Source organism: Corvus hawaiiensis, chromosome 3 (genome assembly GCF_020740725.1).
Source record: "Corvus hawaiiensis isolate bCorHaw1 chromosome 3, bCorHaw1.pri.cur, whole genome shotgun sequence".
Lineage (NCBI taxonomy): Eukaryota > Metazoa > Chordata > Aves > Passeriformes > Corvidae > Corvus > Corvus hawaiiensis.
The window spans coordinates 45,993,680-46,012,876 of record NC_063215.1 but is presented as its reverse complement, the minus strand read 5'-3'; the positions used below and the strand labels follow the sequence as shown (position 1 = coordinate 46,012,876).

The 19,197-nt window shown below is 38.6% G+C and overlaps 1 protein-coding gene across 3 annotated transcripts in view; it reads right to left on the bottom strand.

Annotated features, from left to right (window-relative positions):
• The window catches only part of CRYBG1 (crystallin beta-gamma domain containing 1), a 98,424-nt gene that overhangs the window by 10,228 nt on the left and 68,999 nt on the right, over window positions 1-19,197 (bottom strand). For all 3 annotated transcript variants that reach the window (XM_048299176.1, XM_048299177.1, XM_048299178.1), the window contains 10 exons: window positions 15,426-15,552; window positions 15,009-15,044; window positions 14,465-14,607; window positions 14,089-14,215; window positions 13,852-13,997; window positions 7,425-7,551; window positions 7,214-7,246; window positions 5,356-5,465; window positions 5,006-5,135; window positions 1,133-1,272 (listed from right to left, as the gene is read on the bottom strand). In XM_048299176.1, the coding sequence (XP_048155133.1) occupies window positions 1,133-1,272; window positions 5,006-5,135; window positions 5,356-5,465; window positions 7,214-7,246; window positions 7,425-7,551; window positions 13,852-13,997; window positions 14,089-14,215; window positions 14,465-14,607; window positions 15,009-15,044; window positions 15,426-15,552 (1,119 nt within the window). The remainder of the gene's footprint in view (window positions 1-1,132; window positions 1,273-5,005; window positions 5,136-5,355; window positions 5,466-7,213; window positions 7,247-7,424; window positions 7,552-13,851; window positions 13,998-14,088; window positions 14,216-14,464; window positions 14,608-15,008; window positions 15,045-15,425; window positions 15,553-19,197) is intronic.

The following is a 19,197-nucleotide window of genomic DNA, read 5'->3' as shown; positions in this document are numbered from 1 at the left end:
TTCATTGGACAGGAAACGCACACAATGCACTATTCCATTACCTAGAATCATGACATTGGCAAAGGAGTAACTTGATGTTTGACTTCATGTTATGGAAAGTGAGAATCAACTATATTGTGGTTATGGGTGAAAGACACTGAAACCTTAGGAGGCTTCAGAATACAAATATGTACTTTTTCTTACTACCTTTGTGTCAAAGTTCAGTTCAGTGTGCTAAGGAAACCCTTTGACCAGCTTATCCAGATGGGGAAAATGGTTTGCTCTACAGATTTATTATAGCTATCCACTTGAGGGCAGTCTTAAGCTACCCAACAGCATCTCTCTAGCACACACCTTGGAAATTCCTCTCTTCAAAAGAACACATTTAAATGCAAAGCAACAGTAATATGGATCTATCATTAAAAACAAAAAAAACCACCAAAACTGGAGGCAAGTATCTTAGAGGTAGAGGTTAACAACAGGGGGAAAAAAACCCAAAACGAGAACGTAACAGATCTGCTGGAATCCTAAAATATAGGACAGTAGTTTCAAAAATGCTTCCAAACAGCTTTTAAATTTCATCACAGACTATTTTTTACATGATCTTCAAGGGTATACTCAGAGAACACAACTGCTTGAAAACACCTACCAAATCTAACTGCTAGATTCTCATCCAGTTCCTGAAGTAAAAGGGACTATTACTACTAACACCAAAATAGGTGAGATTGTGGTCTAATTGCACCTCTGTGTCCATAGTAGAGGTTAAAGGATGAACATGAAGACTTATTAAAAAACATCTTGAACTTATGACACAGAACACAAACTAAATTATTTTTTTATGTCTGAAACCTAAACCAAGAGCATAGAAGTTGGTTTTAAGGATGCTATCCAAGCTGATTTTTATAATAGGACATGAGAGAAGATGCAAGTTTCCTTGACAGCTTTATTCAAATTCATTTCAACTTTAGTACAGGACATGAGTCAATGATAACATATTGTTGAAACAGGATATGAAAATGCTCTGTAAGAAGAAATGGCATTAATGCACTACACACATTATGATACTCTAATTTTACATTGTGTGATTCCATTTCACCTGTAAATTTGAATAAGTACATCACTCTAAAGAATCAAAAGGTGATTTTAAACTTACATGCCGCCGAGGACTTGAACTGAAGCTATTCGAGGATTGTATCCCAGGAACTGAAGATTTAAGATTTCTGTACTGAATTCGATTTTCTTTCCTTGGAAACCCATCTTTTCAAAAAGAGCTATGCAGGGCTCAGACAGCTCCTGCAAAAGGAAGATGAGTGCTTTTATAGGGTGTTGGAACTCCAGATGGTGACTGTGAACATCAGTACTCCACATAAACCCTTTTATTTCAGAGGTTTCTTCTTGATTGTTTAAGATCCAAAAAACCCTGAATGTTTTTGCTCTTCCGCTCTCTATTTAAACTTGAAAAGTCATAAAAAACCCTTATACAAGTCACACAAGGGATCTTCTTGCATGGAACATAAAACTTCCTTATTTTAAGGCACAAAGATCTCTTTGGCTGATTCTTGCACAATACCTTAAGTATGTTTTAAAATACATTTTAATCAGTGCCAAATCTCTCTTCCATTGCACTAACCCCCACTCAAGGGAATTTTCATATAAGGAGCTGAACAGACAGTAAGATAATACTGATTTCTACAGCTTCAAATGGTGACACCTTGTCAGCACTGCTTATCACTTAACTGCATTAATTTTTAACTTTTACAGTAGGTTACGGCAACATCAATTTCTGACTAGACAAAAGATTCAAGACTCATATTACTGAGGTAAAATTCATGACAAGTGAAAATTATAACATCTGAATCCTCCAAATCGCTTTGGGGAGATGATTCTTCTCCATCTCTGTCAAAGTGCTTCTGGTGTCAAAGGGATTCTGCCCACATGAAGCTCCCTGCATCACTGAATCCAGTTTGAATGTCTTCTGGAAAAGGAACCTTGGACTCTTTTCTGTGGGGCAAGGTATCTTTAGTGGACTGGAAATAACCTCTCATAATGAAGGCCTTCCTGTGGAAGCTGGGAGGTAGGGTTTGAAGTTCCCCAGGGTAAAGTCAATTAAGCCTGAGTGTCCTGGTGTTACAGTGTACACTCATAGACACAAATGACACTGCCACTCCCTTTCTCATAAATCTTCCAGCAACGACTGCATAAAAACCAACACCACAGCCAGAAGAGCTCCTTACTTCTGGCATGTGTTCAGTGCACTCACATCAACTGGATCGGGAACGCCTGACATGACGCAAAGTCTCGACAGACTCCCATCAGCCTCAGGCATGGAAACAGGCCCTCCAAGGCAGATCTGGCTCCATGCATGCATGGCAGCTCGTATATGCATGCTTCCATATGAATTTATTAGTCAAGACATCCCATCTACCAATTTCTAATGCCTAAATTCCTCTTTAATCTTCCTTTAGATGTTTAAGGGCTCAGATGACAGCGTTGTGTGAGTGTCACCATTATCTGTACAGCGGTCCAGGTTACCACACAGCAGCTGAGCTATGCTTCCTGATAGCATACATGCTGCTAGGCTGTGGAAAATGCCAGGAGAGGCCTTTTCACTTTACTCCAAAATCAGAGTATGCTCAGCCCCACCATGAAAGGCAACACCAGTTAGACTGTCATGCATCACCACAGGTAAAGAGCCCAGCAGGACTAGTCACACTGTGATGATGTCCCAGTGTCTCTGAACTCTAAGCCCTTTTACCGACTGGCACCTGCCCTCTGAGACATGCAACTTCTCAGGCAACAGCCTTTCAACCTCATGTAGTGCTTTAGAAATAATCTACTTGCAAAGAAAACAGAAACAGAAAAGGAAATCCTCCAATTTTCTGCCACACCTTACACTGGGCATTTTTTTGATTCAGCAGCAACACTGTTACATAAAACACTTCCCACAGAGAGAAGTGCAAGGTCAGCTCATGAATTTTCTTTCAGTACTTCCCATCTACTGTACCAAGCTGGTGTTCCTGTATATCTACATTTAGTTATTCCACAGAGTTGCTCATTAAAAAGTAATTTCAAATGACTGTTCAAGCATAAACCACATTCACAGCTGTTTTTTATAGTATGTTCAGGAAAAAGAACGTGTCAAACTCAAGAAGGAAAAATACTATTTTGTATCTGCAGCATAACCATGTGGAGCATGCAAAGCAAGCACAACCGAGATATAGTGGCATGAAAACCCCAAAAACCTTGAGCTTATGAACAACCCTTTGCATAGTTTTGTAAGTTCCCTGATTTAAAAAAGCCCTTTTAGCTTTCACTTACAAGTGTATCAAATATCCCTTTAATTTCCTTTTTTTATTTTTTTTAATGGTTCCTTACAAAAAGATCCCTGCAAAGGGGAGCTTAACTAGATAAATACACTAACATGACATTAAAATAGCAAAGGTGCTTCTTGTATAGAAATGTCGCAGAAAAATCCTGAGGAAAGTTATAGAAGCAGCAGATGGTGGGGAGGAATTAAGATTGGCACTGCCAAAATACAGGCCCAAAATAAGTCTGAGAGGTGAAACCAGGAGCTAAAGTAATAAGGTTCAAGCTTTTGGAAAATCATGAAAAATAAACAATATAAATAGTTAAATAGAAATTATCATTCTTTCTGTACTGGTTTGCTAATAAACCAATGAGCAAAGTAACCCATTTTCCTCTTCTCCGCAGATAGGGAGCCTCTGAAGAAGGAAGCAGCAGCACATGATTTGCAGGCAGATGCAGGTCTGTGCTACTGTCTGAAGTGTGACAAAATGCTAGAACAAGTTTCACAAGTGTAAAGAACTTAAAGAAGCGCAGAACTGGCATTTATGTTTTAACGCAACAGTCTGTCACAAATAGTAAATCTTTCAAAAGTAAGCTGATCCTTCCGGCTTGAAACAAGCATTCTAAACCCAGGAACTACTGACATGTACAGAAAAACCTATTTTAATTCATGATGATCACCCACCTAGCTTGGCTAGAAACAATTCTATTGTTTTTAATAGGATCTGTCTACTAGACAGAGAGTTCAGAAGGCAGACATTCTTGCTGCAGTTGTTTGTTTACAGAGTACATCAAAATTCTCCAGAGACATGAAAGAGGATGACACATTTTAGCTCTCCTTCATCAACTGCTACACTGCTGACAGGTTACTAAAATTACAGTGGAGTGCAATAAAGCTGCCAAATTCAATACAGAGATATCTTCAAGAAGATATTCAATAGTGAACTCCTCCTTTTTTAAAATGAGTACCATCTCCTCATGTTGCTGTTAAGTTCCTGGAATCTTGACCACATTTTGCTAGTAATTACTTCGATCTTAAAAGATACTTGCAGATTCCATAAGTGATCCATCATAATGATTGGTTATAAGCTTGAACTCGTTCCGGGCCACTGATGAGTTACAAAATATGTAAATGTAATTTAGTTTGTATCCACAACACATAACATCACTGCCTGATTTTGCCAAATAGTATTGGGTGTTGCTTTACCTTATCTAGAAGAGTCCATTATTTTGTGATTAACTCAAATTCCATTGTCCTGATGATACCAACAGTGTTTTATAATTACATGTATTTCATGCAAAGTTGCTTAAATTAGCCTGTGTTTTCAATATGCATCAAAAACAAGGCCCATGGTACAGATATTTCTTCACACTGTCCTACCACTTTCTCAACCCATTCTAAGTGGTTTCTCTTACTGGGAAATAGACTTGATTCTTTACAGAAGTTCTTTTATAAGCTGTTTTTAAGAACAGGGATCCCAGGCAACTGCTTCTGTGACATCTTCTCCTTTACAAAAACAGCACAGAGGTCAAAAAAACCTGACTTAATGCAGCTAGGACATTTAACTGCTACTGCACAGAAAAAAATCAAACCCAAACAAACAAACAACACCCCCCCAACCCAAACCCTCCTCTGTTGCATGTTTGAATTTTTACTGTTGCAAGAAATGGGGAATTATCGCTGTCTTATCATTACAGTATTTCTAATATGTTTACTTACAATATTTATGATCTGTAAAGATTTTAGAACTGCTTGGGGTGAACAACCCATTGCCGTCAGATCAGGATAGATCCCTTCTTCTAACACATACTGGTTGCCAGCAAATTCCTCCTGGTCATACACTATGCAGCTGCAGAAAGGAGAAGAATAAATTTCCTCTTAAGACATCTGTGCCAGTAAAATGCAGAAACATTATTTACAATGTTTTGTCCTGAAAGACATGCAAACTGCAAAGCATTGTTCTCTATAAGTCCCCATATATGAACCACCCCAGGTGTTAGAAAGCTGGTTGTTTTTCTAAAACTTCTACCATTTTAGTGATTTTGCAGTATTCATTCAATATAACTTACCTGCCATCTAAAATTTTTGAAGACTTCACAGCAAATGAATCGATACATCTTGTGTTTTTTTCAAATATTTGGCAGTTACCCTTGAATTCAGGCTCTGAAAATAACTGGACCTTTAAAAAGTTATAAACATATTTAAGGAAATTCATTCTTCTGTCTTCAGTTACATCTCTACCATTAATTCTATAATTAGATAGAAACATACTTAAAACACCCAGACTTCCTTGGTTACCTATGTTTGTTACCTCTTCAGTGTTGCAATACTTGTTCAAGAGAGCAAGGTTACAATTCCAAAAATTACTTCTGGCTGTACATCACTTAGTAACATACAAAATAATTAAAACAACACTAACGAATATAGCTCCTTGGTCTATCTGCTGGGTAAGATGTTTAAATTCCCACAGAATGGCCAGAATAGGCACACATTTTATTAAAGGGCCATTAAAAGTTTTCTTTTATATTATCAATCTGCTTAATCTCAAAAATGCATACTCTTCCCAGTAAATGAAAACTCTCTGCTTTGCAGAACACTAACGGTGCATAATCCTGGCAATGGACTCAGACAGCATGCCAAGAGGCATGGTATATATTCCCAGGGTAGATTGGCTTTATGGGCCTGTTACAGCTATAGACACAGCCTCATGTTGGCTCTTTCTCTGCTCCAAGGATCAGAGAGGATACATCCCCCAGAGTCTTTTGCCCTTATTAAAAAAAAATTCTAAGCAGCAAACTTGCTAATTTGGTTAGAGGATAATTAGCCATGATCACACAGAAGTCATTCACATTACTGCATGCCTACCAGCTTTATTCACTCTTAATAGAGATAGGAGTGTGGGCAGGTACAGCGTTCTCCAAAGAGGAACACGCTGACGATGGATGCAGTCTCTTGGCTGCAAGCCTCTACTTCTTTGTTTCCTTAGGATAAGGTCTTCCTTAGGATAGGGTCTTAATAGGCACATAATATACAGATGCAAATAATTTTTCATGCACACAGCTGAAAATAAGCAGCCTTGAGATTTTTATTCCCCATAGTTTATGCATTGTGCCTGTGCAGGAGATTCCAGTGAAGCGTGCTACTAATCAGGAGTAGCAAACCAGGACAGCTAAGAATTGTCTCCTTAGTTTTTAGTTCCATGATATACTCACCATTTTCACTGAAATGAAAATAAAAATAACTTTGTACAGGGACAAAGGTTCGGAATTAAGAAGGATGAAAAAGCTGTCCATTAGCTTTACTGTCAAAACTACATATTAGTACTTGCACACAGGAGACAATCCAATGTAGAAATATATTAACTCACTGAACAGACAAGTTCTCCCTGCCATTTCCTTCCCTTAACTTATTGACAAAGGTGGCATTAACTTTTAAGCACAACTCAGCAGTATTTGTGAGTGAACAACTCCTTTCAAGTACAACCACCACTAGCAAAACTGTTAACCAAAGAAATAGGTTCAAAAGGAGTTAAGTCAGCTGTACCAAGAAGAACAAAATCTATCCTGTAGAGCCCTCACCTCAGCAACAGACTCCAGGTCCTGCACAGAGGGCTGCGGGCTCCAGCTCCTCAGAACAATCACTGGCACCCCAAAACACCTCAGTCGCTGAACCAAAACATTGCCAGTGCCCTAAGAAAGTTCTGATGGCAACTGTGTATTAAATCCCACCTTCCTTGGGTCTTAATGTGCCTTACTCAAGAGGTTTGGAAAGTAGCCTTTCTTCACCTGCAGTTTTCACTCTTTGTCTGACTAGTCAGCCGTCTATGCAAATACCTGATGAGTCTTCCACTGGACAAATAGCCATTCCTTCATTTACACGTTAGAGACACTACACAGTATGTTTCATGTGCTTAGAGAAGTGTCTTACCTTGACTTTACCCCTTTCGCTTCCAACAATATCCTGCAAAAGTTTTGAGGGAAAAAAGTGAAAAAAAAAATTTCAACAGTGATAAAATAACATACAAAATTTACTGTTAATTATTGTTTAAGTAATGTAAATAAACTGAACTTGATAGAAAAAGTAGAGTTCCAAATACTTCAGAGAAGCTTGCAAAACAAGTATAAAGTTAGCTCCTTACCGCAACAATGGGTTGAACTGAAGATATTTTGCAATTCTTTCCCCCCCATGCCTCAACGCTGGGATACAACCCTTTAGCCAGTATATACTGCTCCCCTGTAAACTCAGGATTCTCATAAGCCACCCATCTGAAAGAGAAAGAAGAGGAGGGTGGTTGGTAGAAGTCACACTACTGTTCCAAAATATAGATGTATATGTTCATAACTGTCTTAATGTAAGAACAAATAAAAAATACGAAGTGCCAAATTGTGATGCTGTTAAAACCCTGAGCAAAGCAGTGTATCTGATACTGCAAACCCCATGCAAATTTTACTACCTTCTTCACTATGTTGATACAAATCAGAGTGAATTAGCTAAAGCAAACCACAAGTTCAGACACATCATCTGCTACATATCCTAGAAGTTATCTCCAGTAAGAATATTCCAAGATGTTTTACAATGCTATTATTTTACCTAGGTCAAGTTCTTCTCTAAAAAATACCCCAAAAACCAGACAGATATCAGAATACAACTTTTCCAACAAAACCAACTTTCAGAGTCATCTAGACAGTAAATGTAGCAATACTGTTTTTTAATGTTGCCTGTAGCCTTGGTTCACTTGTGTTTAAGCAAATACACACCCCAACAGAATGCTGAGCTGCAACAACAGGCATATATGCTAATCAGAGCAGACTTCCCTGCTAGGAATCAGAGACAGCAAGAAGAACATCCTTGAAAGTTAAGCATTAAAACCACCACAAATTTGACCAGATCAATGTATTTAAATGCAAAGCCATTATTGTAACTGCTCAGTTAGATCTGATGCTTGACATAGGCCACAAACTCAGATCTGCATCAAGTCTTCTGTCTCAGTTGGAATGTGCCTTTTTTGAAAGACTTTCAACTTTTGAGATGATACACACTTGAAGTATTGGAAAAGCAACCAAATCACTGCATATATCTCTCTGATGTCCAATTACCCCTGCAGTGCTTTAGGTCCAATTTTAAATATCTGGTATCAGTTAGTCTGGCTATGCATAGTCTACTACATTCAATAAATCTTCTACTACAGTGTTCTTCTAACCCTGGTTCCATACTGAGAGCCCAAAGAGAGCACCTCCTGCACCTATACTACCTTTGATTTAGTGATAACCTGCAGAACTTCTCTTGCCTTTCACTACTACATTTCCTAAACTTTCTCATACTTACACTCTTTTTTTCCTGTTTGGTTGTTTTTTGAGTGCCCATACTCGAACAGACCACAGCAGCAGCTGCGTTTTGTTCATTAAATTTATGCAGGAATCAGGACATCTTGCTGGTTCCTGGTTCTACATGGAAATCTTCTACTCAGAGTCAACCTGCTTTTAATTTTAGCCGGTGTAGTGCATAACGAGTGTATGCTAGGTTATGCCAAAATCCACTTTCAGTGGGCTCAGAAACTTACTGAGTTTCAACACTAACAAAAAATTTCATATCATAAAGCAGTAAAATTATACAGATCTTAAAGTCTGCAAGGGAAGATAACTCTCAACATTGAAATTCCGCATAAATTATCTATGTGTGTCAATCAAGTGGATTCTACTAAGCTGCGGTTTTATTCCAAGTACAAATGCCACAGTGTCTGCAGATACAAGAAGCGGGATAGCCTCAAAGTGAAATAAAGCTGCATCAACATGTGCCAAGAGTATGGACTTTGTTTTACTTGTCCATGGCAAACACTCAAACAATGATTCACATATATCACTATTCACATGTCTTGGTTTGCCTCAGATATAATCAATTATTCCAACTTGTTACACACTAATTACTTACGGCATATTTCAAGACCCATTTCAAACTCACCTCAGAGTAATTCATCAGAGAGACATTGGTATGTACAATAAATTGAGCAGAGAGTTCAAATTTCTCAGGTGTGTCTATACCTGTATACCACATGTACCAAAAGCAGTGAAAATGAGGTTTCCTTAAACAATTTCTTCAGCAGACATTCATTAGATTGTTCAATGCACAAGTGCCAGGATACAGCTATGGTGCATGGTAGTTGTACTCAATTGAGATCTATGCAAACAAGTGTTTCCGATACAAAGTGAATTGTAAGACATGTCAGCAGCCTCCTAAGAATCCCTTGATAGCAGTTATTTAGTTTCCCCCATCTAAAAAGAAGCCTGAATGCAGAAGTAATCAACAAATCTCACTTGCATATGTTTACATTTAAATAAATGGGATTTAAATAATTAAGTGCCACTCTTCTATCCAACTCAGCCCATGCAGTTAGACACTTCCTAGAGTCAGGGCTTAATGGTGAAACACTTGTTCTTCTCCATTCAGAAGCCCATATAACCTGCTTAAAGTAGTAATAACATCATCAAGGACAGGCAGCTGAATTCAGTACCAGCTAAACCTGTCAGACCTCAAGACTATCCCTAGGAAGGAGCATTGCCTTAATCCAACTTCTCACTTAACAGAAAGACCTGGAGAGCAAGACATTGCCTCCATGTCTGAGCAAGAGAGACACATTCCAGCTGCCAGGCACAACAAAAACTGAAATACTGCTCTGCAGCATGGCAGCAACCATCCTGCCCCACAGGGAGTGAGCTCTCCTGACACAACAGATTTTGTAACCCCCAGACGTACAAACTGCCTTAGCGAGGCTGAGCAGTAGCTCCCTCCCAGGTTGCTGGCAGGAGGGTGCTGGAGACCTTTACTCCTGGGCATCATCCATGCCCCTGAAACCAGAAGTAGCGTTAAGCTTTGATTATGTATTGTTAGTACTATTACACACAGAGAATCTTTCTCCAAAAACCTCTATGTATGACATCTAGGAAGTGCAGCTCCAAACAGGGTCTGAAAGTAGAGCCAAGAAAATAATCCAGACACAGGTAACTCATTGTGGATACAGTATTGCTGCTAGCAAGAATTTTTCTTGCTACTTTCTAAGCCCTGTGAGATGCTTTTCTCTCTCACGAAGAGATTAGCAGAAGTTCTGTAAACTATGAACACCTGCAACCTTGTAGAACTATGTTTATGGTACAGTAGAAAAATATTTTGACAATGGATGTTTAGGATTTCTAGCCAATCAATCCAGGGGGTGGCTGATCCTTTGTCCAATTAGACTGTGAAGAAAAAGTCTATAAAAGAGTTTGTAAAATAATTAAATAATCTTGCCACACAATTCCTGCCTGCTGCGTCTTCTCCCCTCTCCTCCCTACGGCTGCAGGCTACAGTAATAACTCACCAAAAATCGGATTTGCCCTCAGTTGGCCCAGGACTCACCTTGTCTAACTTTAGGAGGGAGGTCAGAAAGTTAACTGGCACTTGCACATTTGTACCATAATTAACAGATAGGATGAGGTAATAAAATTCTGTTTATAGCAAAGAGAAAACAGGTTCATCATGCTCCTTTGTGACTGTGATCCCAGTATCCCAGGGACTTGCAAACTTTAATTTTGTGACTCCTTGAAAGTTTTTTTTTCTGAACATCAGTTCAGTTATAGAGAGAAGTTAAAGCTTTGTTTGAAGTGTTCTCCAATGGGGTAACCAGGGGTACTTGCCCTTTTTAGCTCCCAGTGGAGGTTTGTTCTTGTACCATGTCTCTCTTCAGTTTCACTTGTGTTACCTTCCTGAAGGCATCTAGATTAAATTTACTACACCTTCTGGTTTCTGTATATGAACCACTCATTACCTAATTATTTCCTTAATATCACTATCCATATGTACACTGGAAGCAGCCAAATCTACATTGTGGATTAATTACTTGAAAACTAGGGGAAAACCAGGCTGATAACACAACCACAGTAAACGGATGACTACATAAGATAAACAAATCTGGAAAAATTCCTCCAGCAAGTTCAAAAGGAATCAACTAAAAGACAAGAACTTCTTCAGGAGTTCTGCAAAAAGTTTGGTGTGTTTATGGATAAAGAAAAAGCACATTTCAAACATGCAGTTCCTATGATTTTCATCACTATTAAATATAAACCTGAAGAAGTTTTTAAGCTTAAGGGGAAATCAAAATAGTACAACACTTGATTTTAGTACTTGCTTGAACTTGTAAAGGGTGTTACCTGTTGCTAGTAAATAGTTCCATTTTCCGCCACTTCAACTTCTGCTAGTTTGGAAATAAAGATCAAACCCTACTTAAAAGAAGAAAGGCCTCTCCTATTTTCGGGCAGCCTAGATTGCTTTCTCCCACCCTAATGGCGGAAAAATAATTTTTGAATTTTATGTTTAGCCAGTCTTCAAAAAATGCTCAAGGGCAAAACATTCTCACTTTTAAAGAAGTACATTTTCATTTTTCAAAAAGTCAATCCTCATCTCCTTAGGATATATTTTTCAGGATGTCTTTACAATGGATTTAGCAAAGACATGAAAATATTGCTTGGAAACACAATAGCTAACAATTTTAATGCAGCTAATGCCAAATTACCCCAAAATGGAATAGTCACTCCCCAAATGCAAAGCTGGGCTGTCTCCAGCAATACAGTTTAGATCTGCAGCTGAGCTCAGAACTTGTTCAGTAGTATCTGTGCACTGCAGTGTCAGGCTTTCTTTTCTTTGATATACCCTTTAAATTACAGAGCAATCAAATTAATTATGTGGGAAATGCAGATCATCTGTTATCTTACTGCTCTAACTGCTTACCCAGATACCTGTAGTTAAAAAATTGCAATGAAAGGTTCAGGGCTTCTTACATTTTTGACTTCTTATTTTAATTAAGTGTTTTCAATATGATACCAGGAAGGTTACTTCAAAATATTATGACAAGCTTTTACTGATTCTGTCACAGTTCACTATGTCATAATCTGCATTACAGTCTAAACAGCTCAGGAAATTGCTCAATAGATTATTCATTGCTCTATGACAGATTTCTTGGAAGATATAAAAAAATCTTCTACCTGAACAGATGGTTAACACTTAAAATGAAGCACTGTATTGCCAAACACGACTTCACACAGATCATTCAAGCTTTCTGACACATTAACATTTTGTAACATCACCACAAAACCCTCAAACACTCACAACCTCTCTGAAAACAGGCTCTTAAAAGCTGAGCGCTAACCACTTGTTATGAACAATGCATCTGAACTTTTAAAAAGGTTATTGCTACAAATTACATCTTTTGGAGACTACAAGGTGAGATTACTGGAGCGGTAGCAGAGAAGTTTTGTTCATAATGACTTCTAGCCTCCTTTGCCATCAGCGTATTAAACTTACTCTTAATTACTAGAATGCTCAAACTCACATATGATTCCTATCTCAGATGCAACAGACACATTTACTAGAATGACTACATGAAGGGCATGATAGGTAACCCACAATTTGTTTCCCAACCTTCAGAGGCCACTCTTTCCTATGAATCTCCCTTGCATATTACAGAAGACAAAAGAGCACAGTGACTTCAAAGGTCACCAGGCAGAAAAAAACCTGCTGTCACACCATATTCATACACAAATTAAAAGCATTCCTCTGGAATGCACGGAGCTTGATTCTGCAACCTTTATCCAAACAAAACTTGCAGAGATATAGCACAGATAACACATGGAAAGATTTAGGGTGTGGCAGGTAAAGCAGAGCTTCCAGCAAGTCACCTGCGTGCATACCAGGCAGGAAGACAGACTGTACATCTCAAGTTCTTTTGGTTCTGATACTTTAGTTAATTTTGTGTGTTTGCAGCCATGATTGCTAATACTTGTCTGCATTTCCAAAATTCTTTGATACAGTCTGCAAGGCTGTGAAACTCAATTTGCAATTGATGGACTCAACTAATCAAACAGCAAAGTCTATCAACTGATCAACTGCACGTGATAGCACTCATGGCACAAAGAGTTGGTTTGTTAATGGCCATGGCTAATACAGAGTTTTGGGAACCATATGTTAAAAAAACCCCAACAAACAATAAAAACCAGCACCATTGCACTAAACCACTGTTAACCTATAGGATTCACTGCAAAAGCAATGTTAATTTTCAGAACAGTTACTCTCCCTAGTATCAAAATGTATTAGTGAGCATGGTGAAAATTATCTCTATTTAACACACAAGTGAGAGAAAGAGCAAGGAATCTACCTCTGGTCAAATGCAAGAAGCCTGGAAATTAGTTTTAAACCTGGAAATTATTTCCATAACAATTTTGCTGTTGAAATGCTTAAATGCAGCCACAAGAACAAGCTATTTCTCCCTCTCTTGATGAAATGTTATCTCATGCTTTCATACTTTGTGTATCACAAAGTCAGTGCTTCCTGGGACCATCTTATCTTACTGTGAGAAGAAAGATGATTTACTGTACATATTCACTCAAACTTTACTTTTCACATTCTGTGGTCAAGGGCAGAAAATTTTATCTGAAGACCCCACATAGAAGTCAGAGGGCTGAAAAACATCTGCAAACACTATCAATTTCTATAAAGACCAGCATATCTAAAATGAAAGAGTGAATAAAAATATCACTTACACGCCACTTAGCACATTTATAGACTGTGTCCTCAGCCCATATCCAGTGTCTTTCAAATTGGAAATGATACCTAACACATTGATATTGGAACCCTTTGATCCAAAGTCTTTTTCACTGTACATTATCATATGGCAGCTTGTGAAGTCCTGTTAAAACAAAGAGAAGCACCATAAGGAAAGTGACACATGACATCTCAGAGCATTCAGAAGATGCCTACTACGTGTTCTTGGAACTTACACCAACAATTGGTCGCAGGGACTGCAACTCCTCATCGTAGCCACCCCAGTCTGTCCAATCCTGATACGCTCCTTCTTCCAGCAGGTACTGATGGCCTTCAAACCCAGGCTTCTCGTAAGCAACCCAACTGAACAACAACAACAGCAAAGTCTGCATGTGCAAATGGACAAGTGCCACTCCATGCTTTCGTGAAGCAGGTACAGATATGTGACATTTATTCTTTTGCTGTGAATATTTTCAAATTTAACCCTGGTGTGTGCCTCAACCCAAAAACTAGGAAAACAAAATAAACAGGGACTGGATTTGTCCACTGCAACTTCCAACCTGTGGAGTTACTACTTCAGCTGAAGGGTAAATATGACTTTTCCACACTTACACTCCTCCCAGTACTTTCATGGATCCCACTGATGTGAGTGGAAGCCTTGTCTTGTCTTCTGATTCCTTGTCATCAAGCATAAAGATCTCTGATTCTATTTCCACATGTCTTCCTTCAAAGAAAGGTTTCTCATAAACAATTACCTGTAGTGGAAATGAAGCAAAAGAAAAGTTGCAGGGAGGATGATAAGTTCTGACAATAGACAGTTCCTTTTGGATGGGCACATAGAGGGAGAATGCAAAATGAAGAAACCAACTAGTGGGATCCTTTACAAGAGGTCTTTCCACTAGAGATGCAACATGAGGGCTTGAGCATTCATTACCTATCTGCATTATCTGGATTGCTATTAATACTGTCATATATGTATGTGATGGATGCAGAAATATGACAGAAATGGCAGTTTCATGGTGTGGTCACATACAAAAGGACTACCCAGTAAACCCTCAGTAGCTGGTATACAATCAAAGCATACTTATGAATTACCAGTGTGTCGTTCATGTGCTGTAAAATAGCTTTGGACAATCAAATAAATACTGACTTTTACCTTTGGCTCCCCACTGAATTCAACTTTGCGACCACCCTGCCAAAGAAAAAAGAAGAAGAAATAATTAAACTAACTTATATATATTATGCCTACTTATGCCTAACTATATATATAAGTTATGATATATAATAATATCATAACTTAGGCAACTTGTAGATATCTTTAAGAGTCATCAATTCTTTACAAAAAGGCAGGACTAATGTGAAATATTCTTTAAAGGGCACCAGTGAAAATAAAAGGCAGATTAATGGCAGAGATGAATACAATCAAAAGTTCAAGAATTTTATAGACTAAAAAGTTTGGGTTTTTTAAAAGAGTTAGATTTTTGTAAATCTTGAAAAATCTAGCCACCTTAATATGTTATATAGAACACACAAACATAGGTCATTTAACTTGTAAGTAATAACAGTATTTTACCATTTTCAAGGGTCTCATGGACCTAATGTAGGCTTCCTTCTTCTCCCAAAACAACAAATTAGGATATTCACCAGGCTCCAACATTAAAGGGACTCCCTGGAAACCAGGTTCTTCATAAAGAAGCCATCTAAAAGTAGAGGGGGTGCAGGGACAAAAGCAAGAGATAAAAACCCCAGAACATTTCTGAACAGTAAAGAACAAGACAATATGCTTACTTTAGGAAAGAGATCATTGTATCCTTAACAAAACTTTGTTTCTTTACCACCAAAACTGCCAGCTAACAGCTGGCATACTGACAAGCTTCTGTCCCCCAAAGGAGCCACCAATAAAACATGCTTTTTGTTTGACCAGGCCAAAAAACCCAAAACAAATCAGCGAACAGTAAGAATTTCACTCTATCTTATCTGAAGGCAACCATATTTAGACTGAAATATCAAGATTTAAGGTTATTCTAGTATTTTTTAGAATAGTTTTAAAGTGCAGAACCAATTTACAAGATGTAAAAAAATCTCTACTAAACTCGACTTGTATTTGATGTAAAATCTGCTCAATAAAAAAATTCTGACCTTATGTTATTTACTAATACATAGAAAATCCTGACAACTCCTTAGAAATCTGCTTCCTCATGGTTTGTATCTGCTAATAAATCTACTTTGAAAGCCGTAACTTCGAGAATTCTTGACAGGGGCAGCAAAAGTAGTTTTTCAAAGCTTTTTCAAAAAAAACCTTACCCAGTAATCACTTAATGGAAACAAAAAATCTTACTGCTGATCTCTGCCTAAAGATGTCAGAGTATTTCTTCAATTCAAATTTACTGATCTCAGAGAAGTGCAGTGTGGAGCAGTATAAAACACATATAAACAGCAACACTTTTTGCAGCCAACCCTTTAATCGTGTAAGGATCATAATGTATAAATCTGGTGATATCAAAGATATTAAAATAATCCATCACTCTGTCATGCATTAAAGGGAGATTCCAAGCTAATGTAAAGTGGCGCGAATTGGTATATTTTCATTGCAGATACATGGCTGAAAGAAACAAACAAGGTGCTTTAGTTTTGTTACTGTCTATAGCTGAATGTTTGATATATTGTGTGCCCTGTATTCACACCACTCAGTAAGCCCTTGGCTTGTGGATGGTCACACATGGTATTTCCAAGGGCTCAGTACTGGGGTGAATTCTGTTTAATACCTTAATATCAATGATTTGGATGAGGGGATTTGAGTGTTCCCTCAGCTGTTTTGCAGATGACAAGAAGTTGGGTGGGAGTGTTGATCTGCTGAAGAGTAAGAAAGCTCTACAAAGGGATCTGGATCAATGGGCTGAGGCCAATGGGATGAGGTCCAACATGGCAAAGTGCTGGGTCACAACATCCCCAAGCAGTGCTCCAGGATTGGGGAAGAGTGGCTGAAAAGCTGCTTGTCAGAAAAAGACCTGGGGTTGCTGGTCAACAGCAGTTGTACGTAAGCCAGCATGTGCCCAGGTGGCCAAGAAGGCCAATGGCACCTGGTCTGTATCAGCAATAGCGTGGCCAGCAGGACCAGGGCAGTGATTGTCCCCCTGTACTTGGCACTGGTGAGGCCACACCTCAAATCCTGTGTTTCAGGATCTGTTTTGGGCCTCTCGCTACACAAAGGACACTGAGGTGCTGGATCATGTCTAGAAGGGGACAGTGGAGCTGGTGAAATGTCTGGAGCACAGGTCTAATGAAGTGTGGCTGAGGGAGCTGGAGGTGTTCAGCCTGGAAAGAATCAGACTCTGGGGAGACCTCATTGCTCTTTACAACTGCTTTGAAAGGAGGTTGTAGCCAGGTAGTCTCTTCCCACAAGTAACAAGTGACTGGAGAAGAGGAAGTGGCCTCAAGTTGCACCTGTGGAGGTTTAGACTGGATATTAGGAAAAAATTATTCACTGAAAGAGTTGTCAAATCACTGGAACAGGCTGCTCAGGGGAGTGGTGGAGTCAGCATCCCTGTAGGTATTTAAAAGATGTGCAGTAATGGTGCTTAGGGACATGGTTTAGTGGGGCTTGGGGAGTGTTGGGTTAATGGTTGGACTGAATGGTCTTATAAGGCCTTTTCCAACCTAAAGGATTCTATGACTAAGTTCACTGCAAGAACTGACACACATGGAAGAACAAGGAGAGAGTACAGTCAGAAGATAAAGGTGCATTGACTCGTTTTTCTTGGCAGCTTTTAACAAACAACAATTAAGCATGAACACTGGGAAACTTTATGATGATACAACCACACCCACATGGCAAGGTGACTCAGCATCAGAGCCTCCCTCACCTGCCAATACAGTGAACTATGTCATGCCTGTAAACGAAAGGCAAAAACCCCCCCACCCTGCAACATGCAAAAAAGCAGCAGCCATCTGCTGAATTTCTCATGGAAGCAACTTCTTTCTACTCTGGACTAATGAACAGATATCTGAGAAAGACAGTTGAAAAATAATCTATTTCACTTCCTGGTGCAAATATTAGTCTGCTTTCCTTCAGGGATCCAAACGCAAGGGAGAGATGTTAAGACAGCAAGAGTTTATGTGGATTTAGTAAAACAGTGCTGTTACACTGATGCAAAAAAAAAAGACAGCTCAGAGATGTGCACAGGCTCTGCCTCCTTTAAAATAAAAAATTGTAATTTTACTAGTAACAGATAGCTTTTAAGTGACACAGAAATAAAGTGGAGAAGTAGATGGACTTAACAATCAACCTCCAAATAACGTATCTGATCTCATTACTCTTGCGAGACATGTAATTTGGATTAAGGTTGCAGTTCACGAGAAATAACTTCCCATCAGAGAACCAACTACTTGGACATCTTCAAATTTGCATATATACCAAAATGCTTCATTTTTTTCCACAAGTCAAGGTGTAAATATTTACTCAGATAAAATACCCTTCGGCTAACAACAAAGAGGTCCATATATCATGTGGCATATTTGAAACATCTTTGCAGTGGTATGTAACACGTGCCTTTAGCTGGGCAGTTTTTGATAGTTAGACCACTTGCAGCAAGGCAAGTGCTATCAGTGCCCAAATGTAAGAGCTAACAACCAATGTCTGTACACCCTGTAAGAAGTTTTGCAGGATCCAACATGGTTGGAAGTGGCTCCAGTCTCACTTTTTCTGAAAGAAGCCTCTCTCTTCTGCATACTTTTCCCAGTACTACTTTGAGGCATGTTTTCCATAATAAACAAACTTGTAAATCATTAAGTCATGAAAACTAATATTGGTTCAGCGCCTGGAATTTTCCTTAGAGGCCTCCTTTCTCATAAAAGCTTGCTTGGTTCACAATATTACCCTCCTAACTCAGATGGCCAGATAGTTTCAGGTGACATAACATATTTGTCTTAAACATCATCATAAAAACCCAGATCAAAATGCACTGTGAAATACAGGAATGTCACATATGGACTCTCTAAAGCACTAAGCCATATTTTATAATAGAAGGACTTCAAAAATTTTCTTCATTTAGTAGGTTGATTTCAAGTTTAGAAGAAAGCAAGTGGGAAATGTGGTCTTATATATATATATATATATATATAAAATAACAGTTCATTCCCCACCCTCACTTATGGTAAGATTGCTTGAATGAGAAACAGCAAGAGAGGCAAACTCTTGTTCCTTGGCTACAAATACGCTGGGATTATTCAGTATTTGCTACACGCAAGCAGAAGAAAATCTGGCTCTAACAAAACATTCTAAGAGGTCAGACTTCCCAAGAGTGAAGCATTACAGTGATGTACTAACACTACTGTCAACAAATACT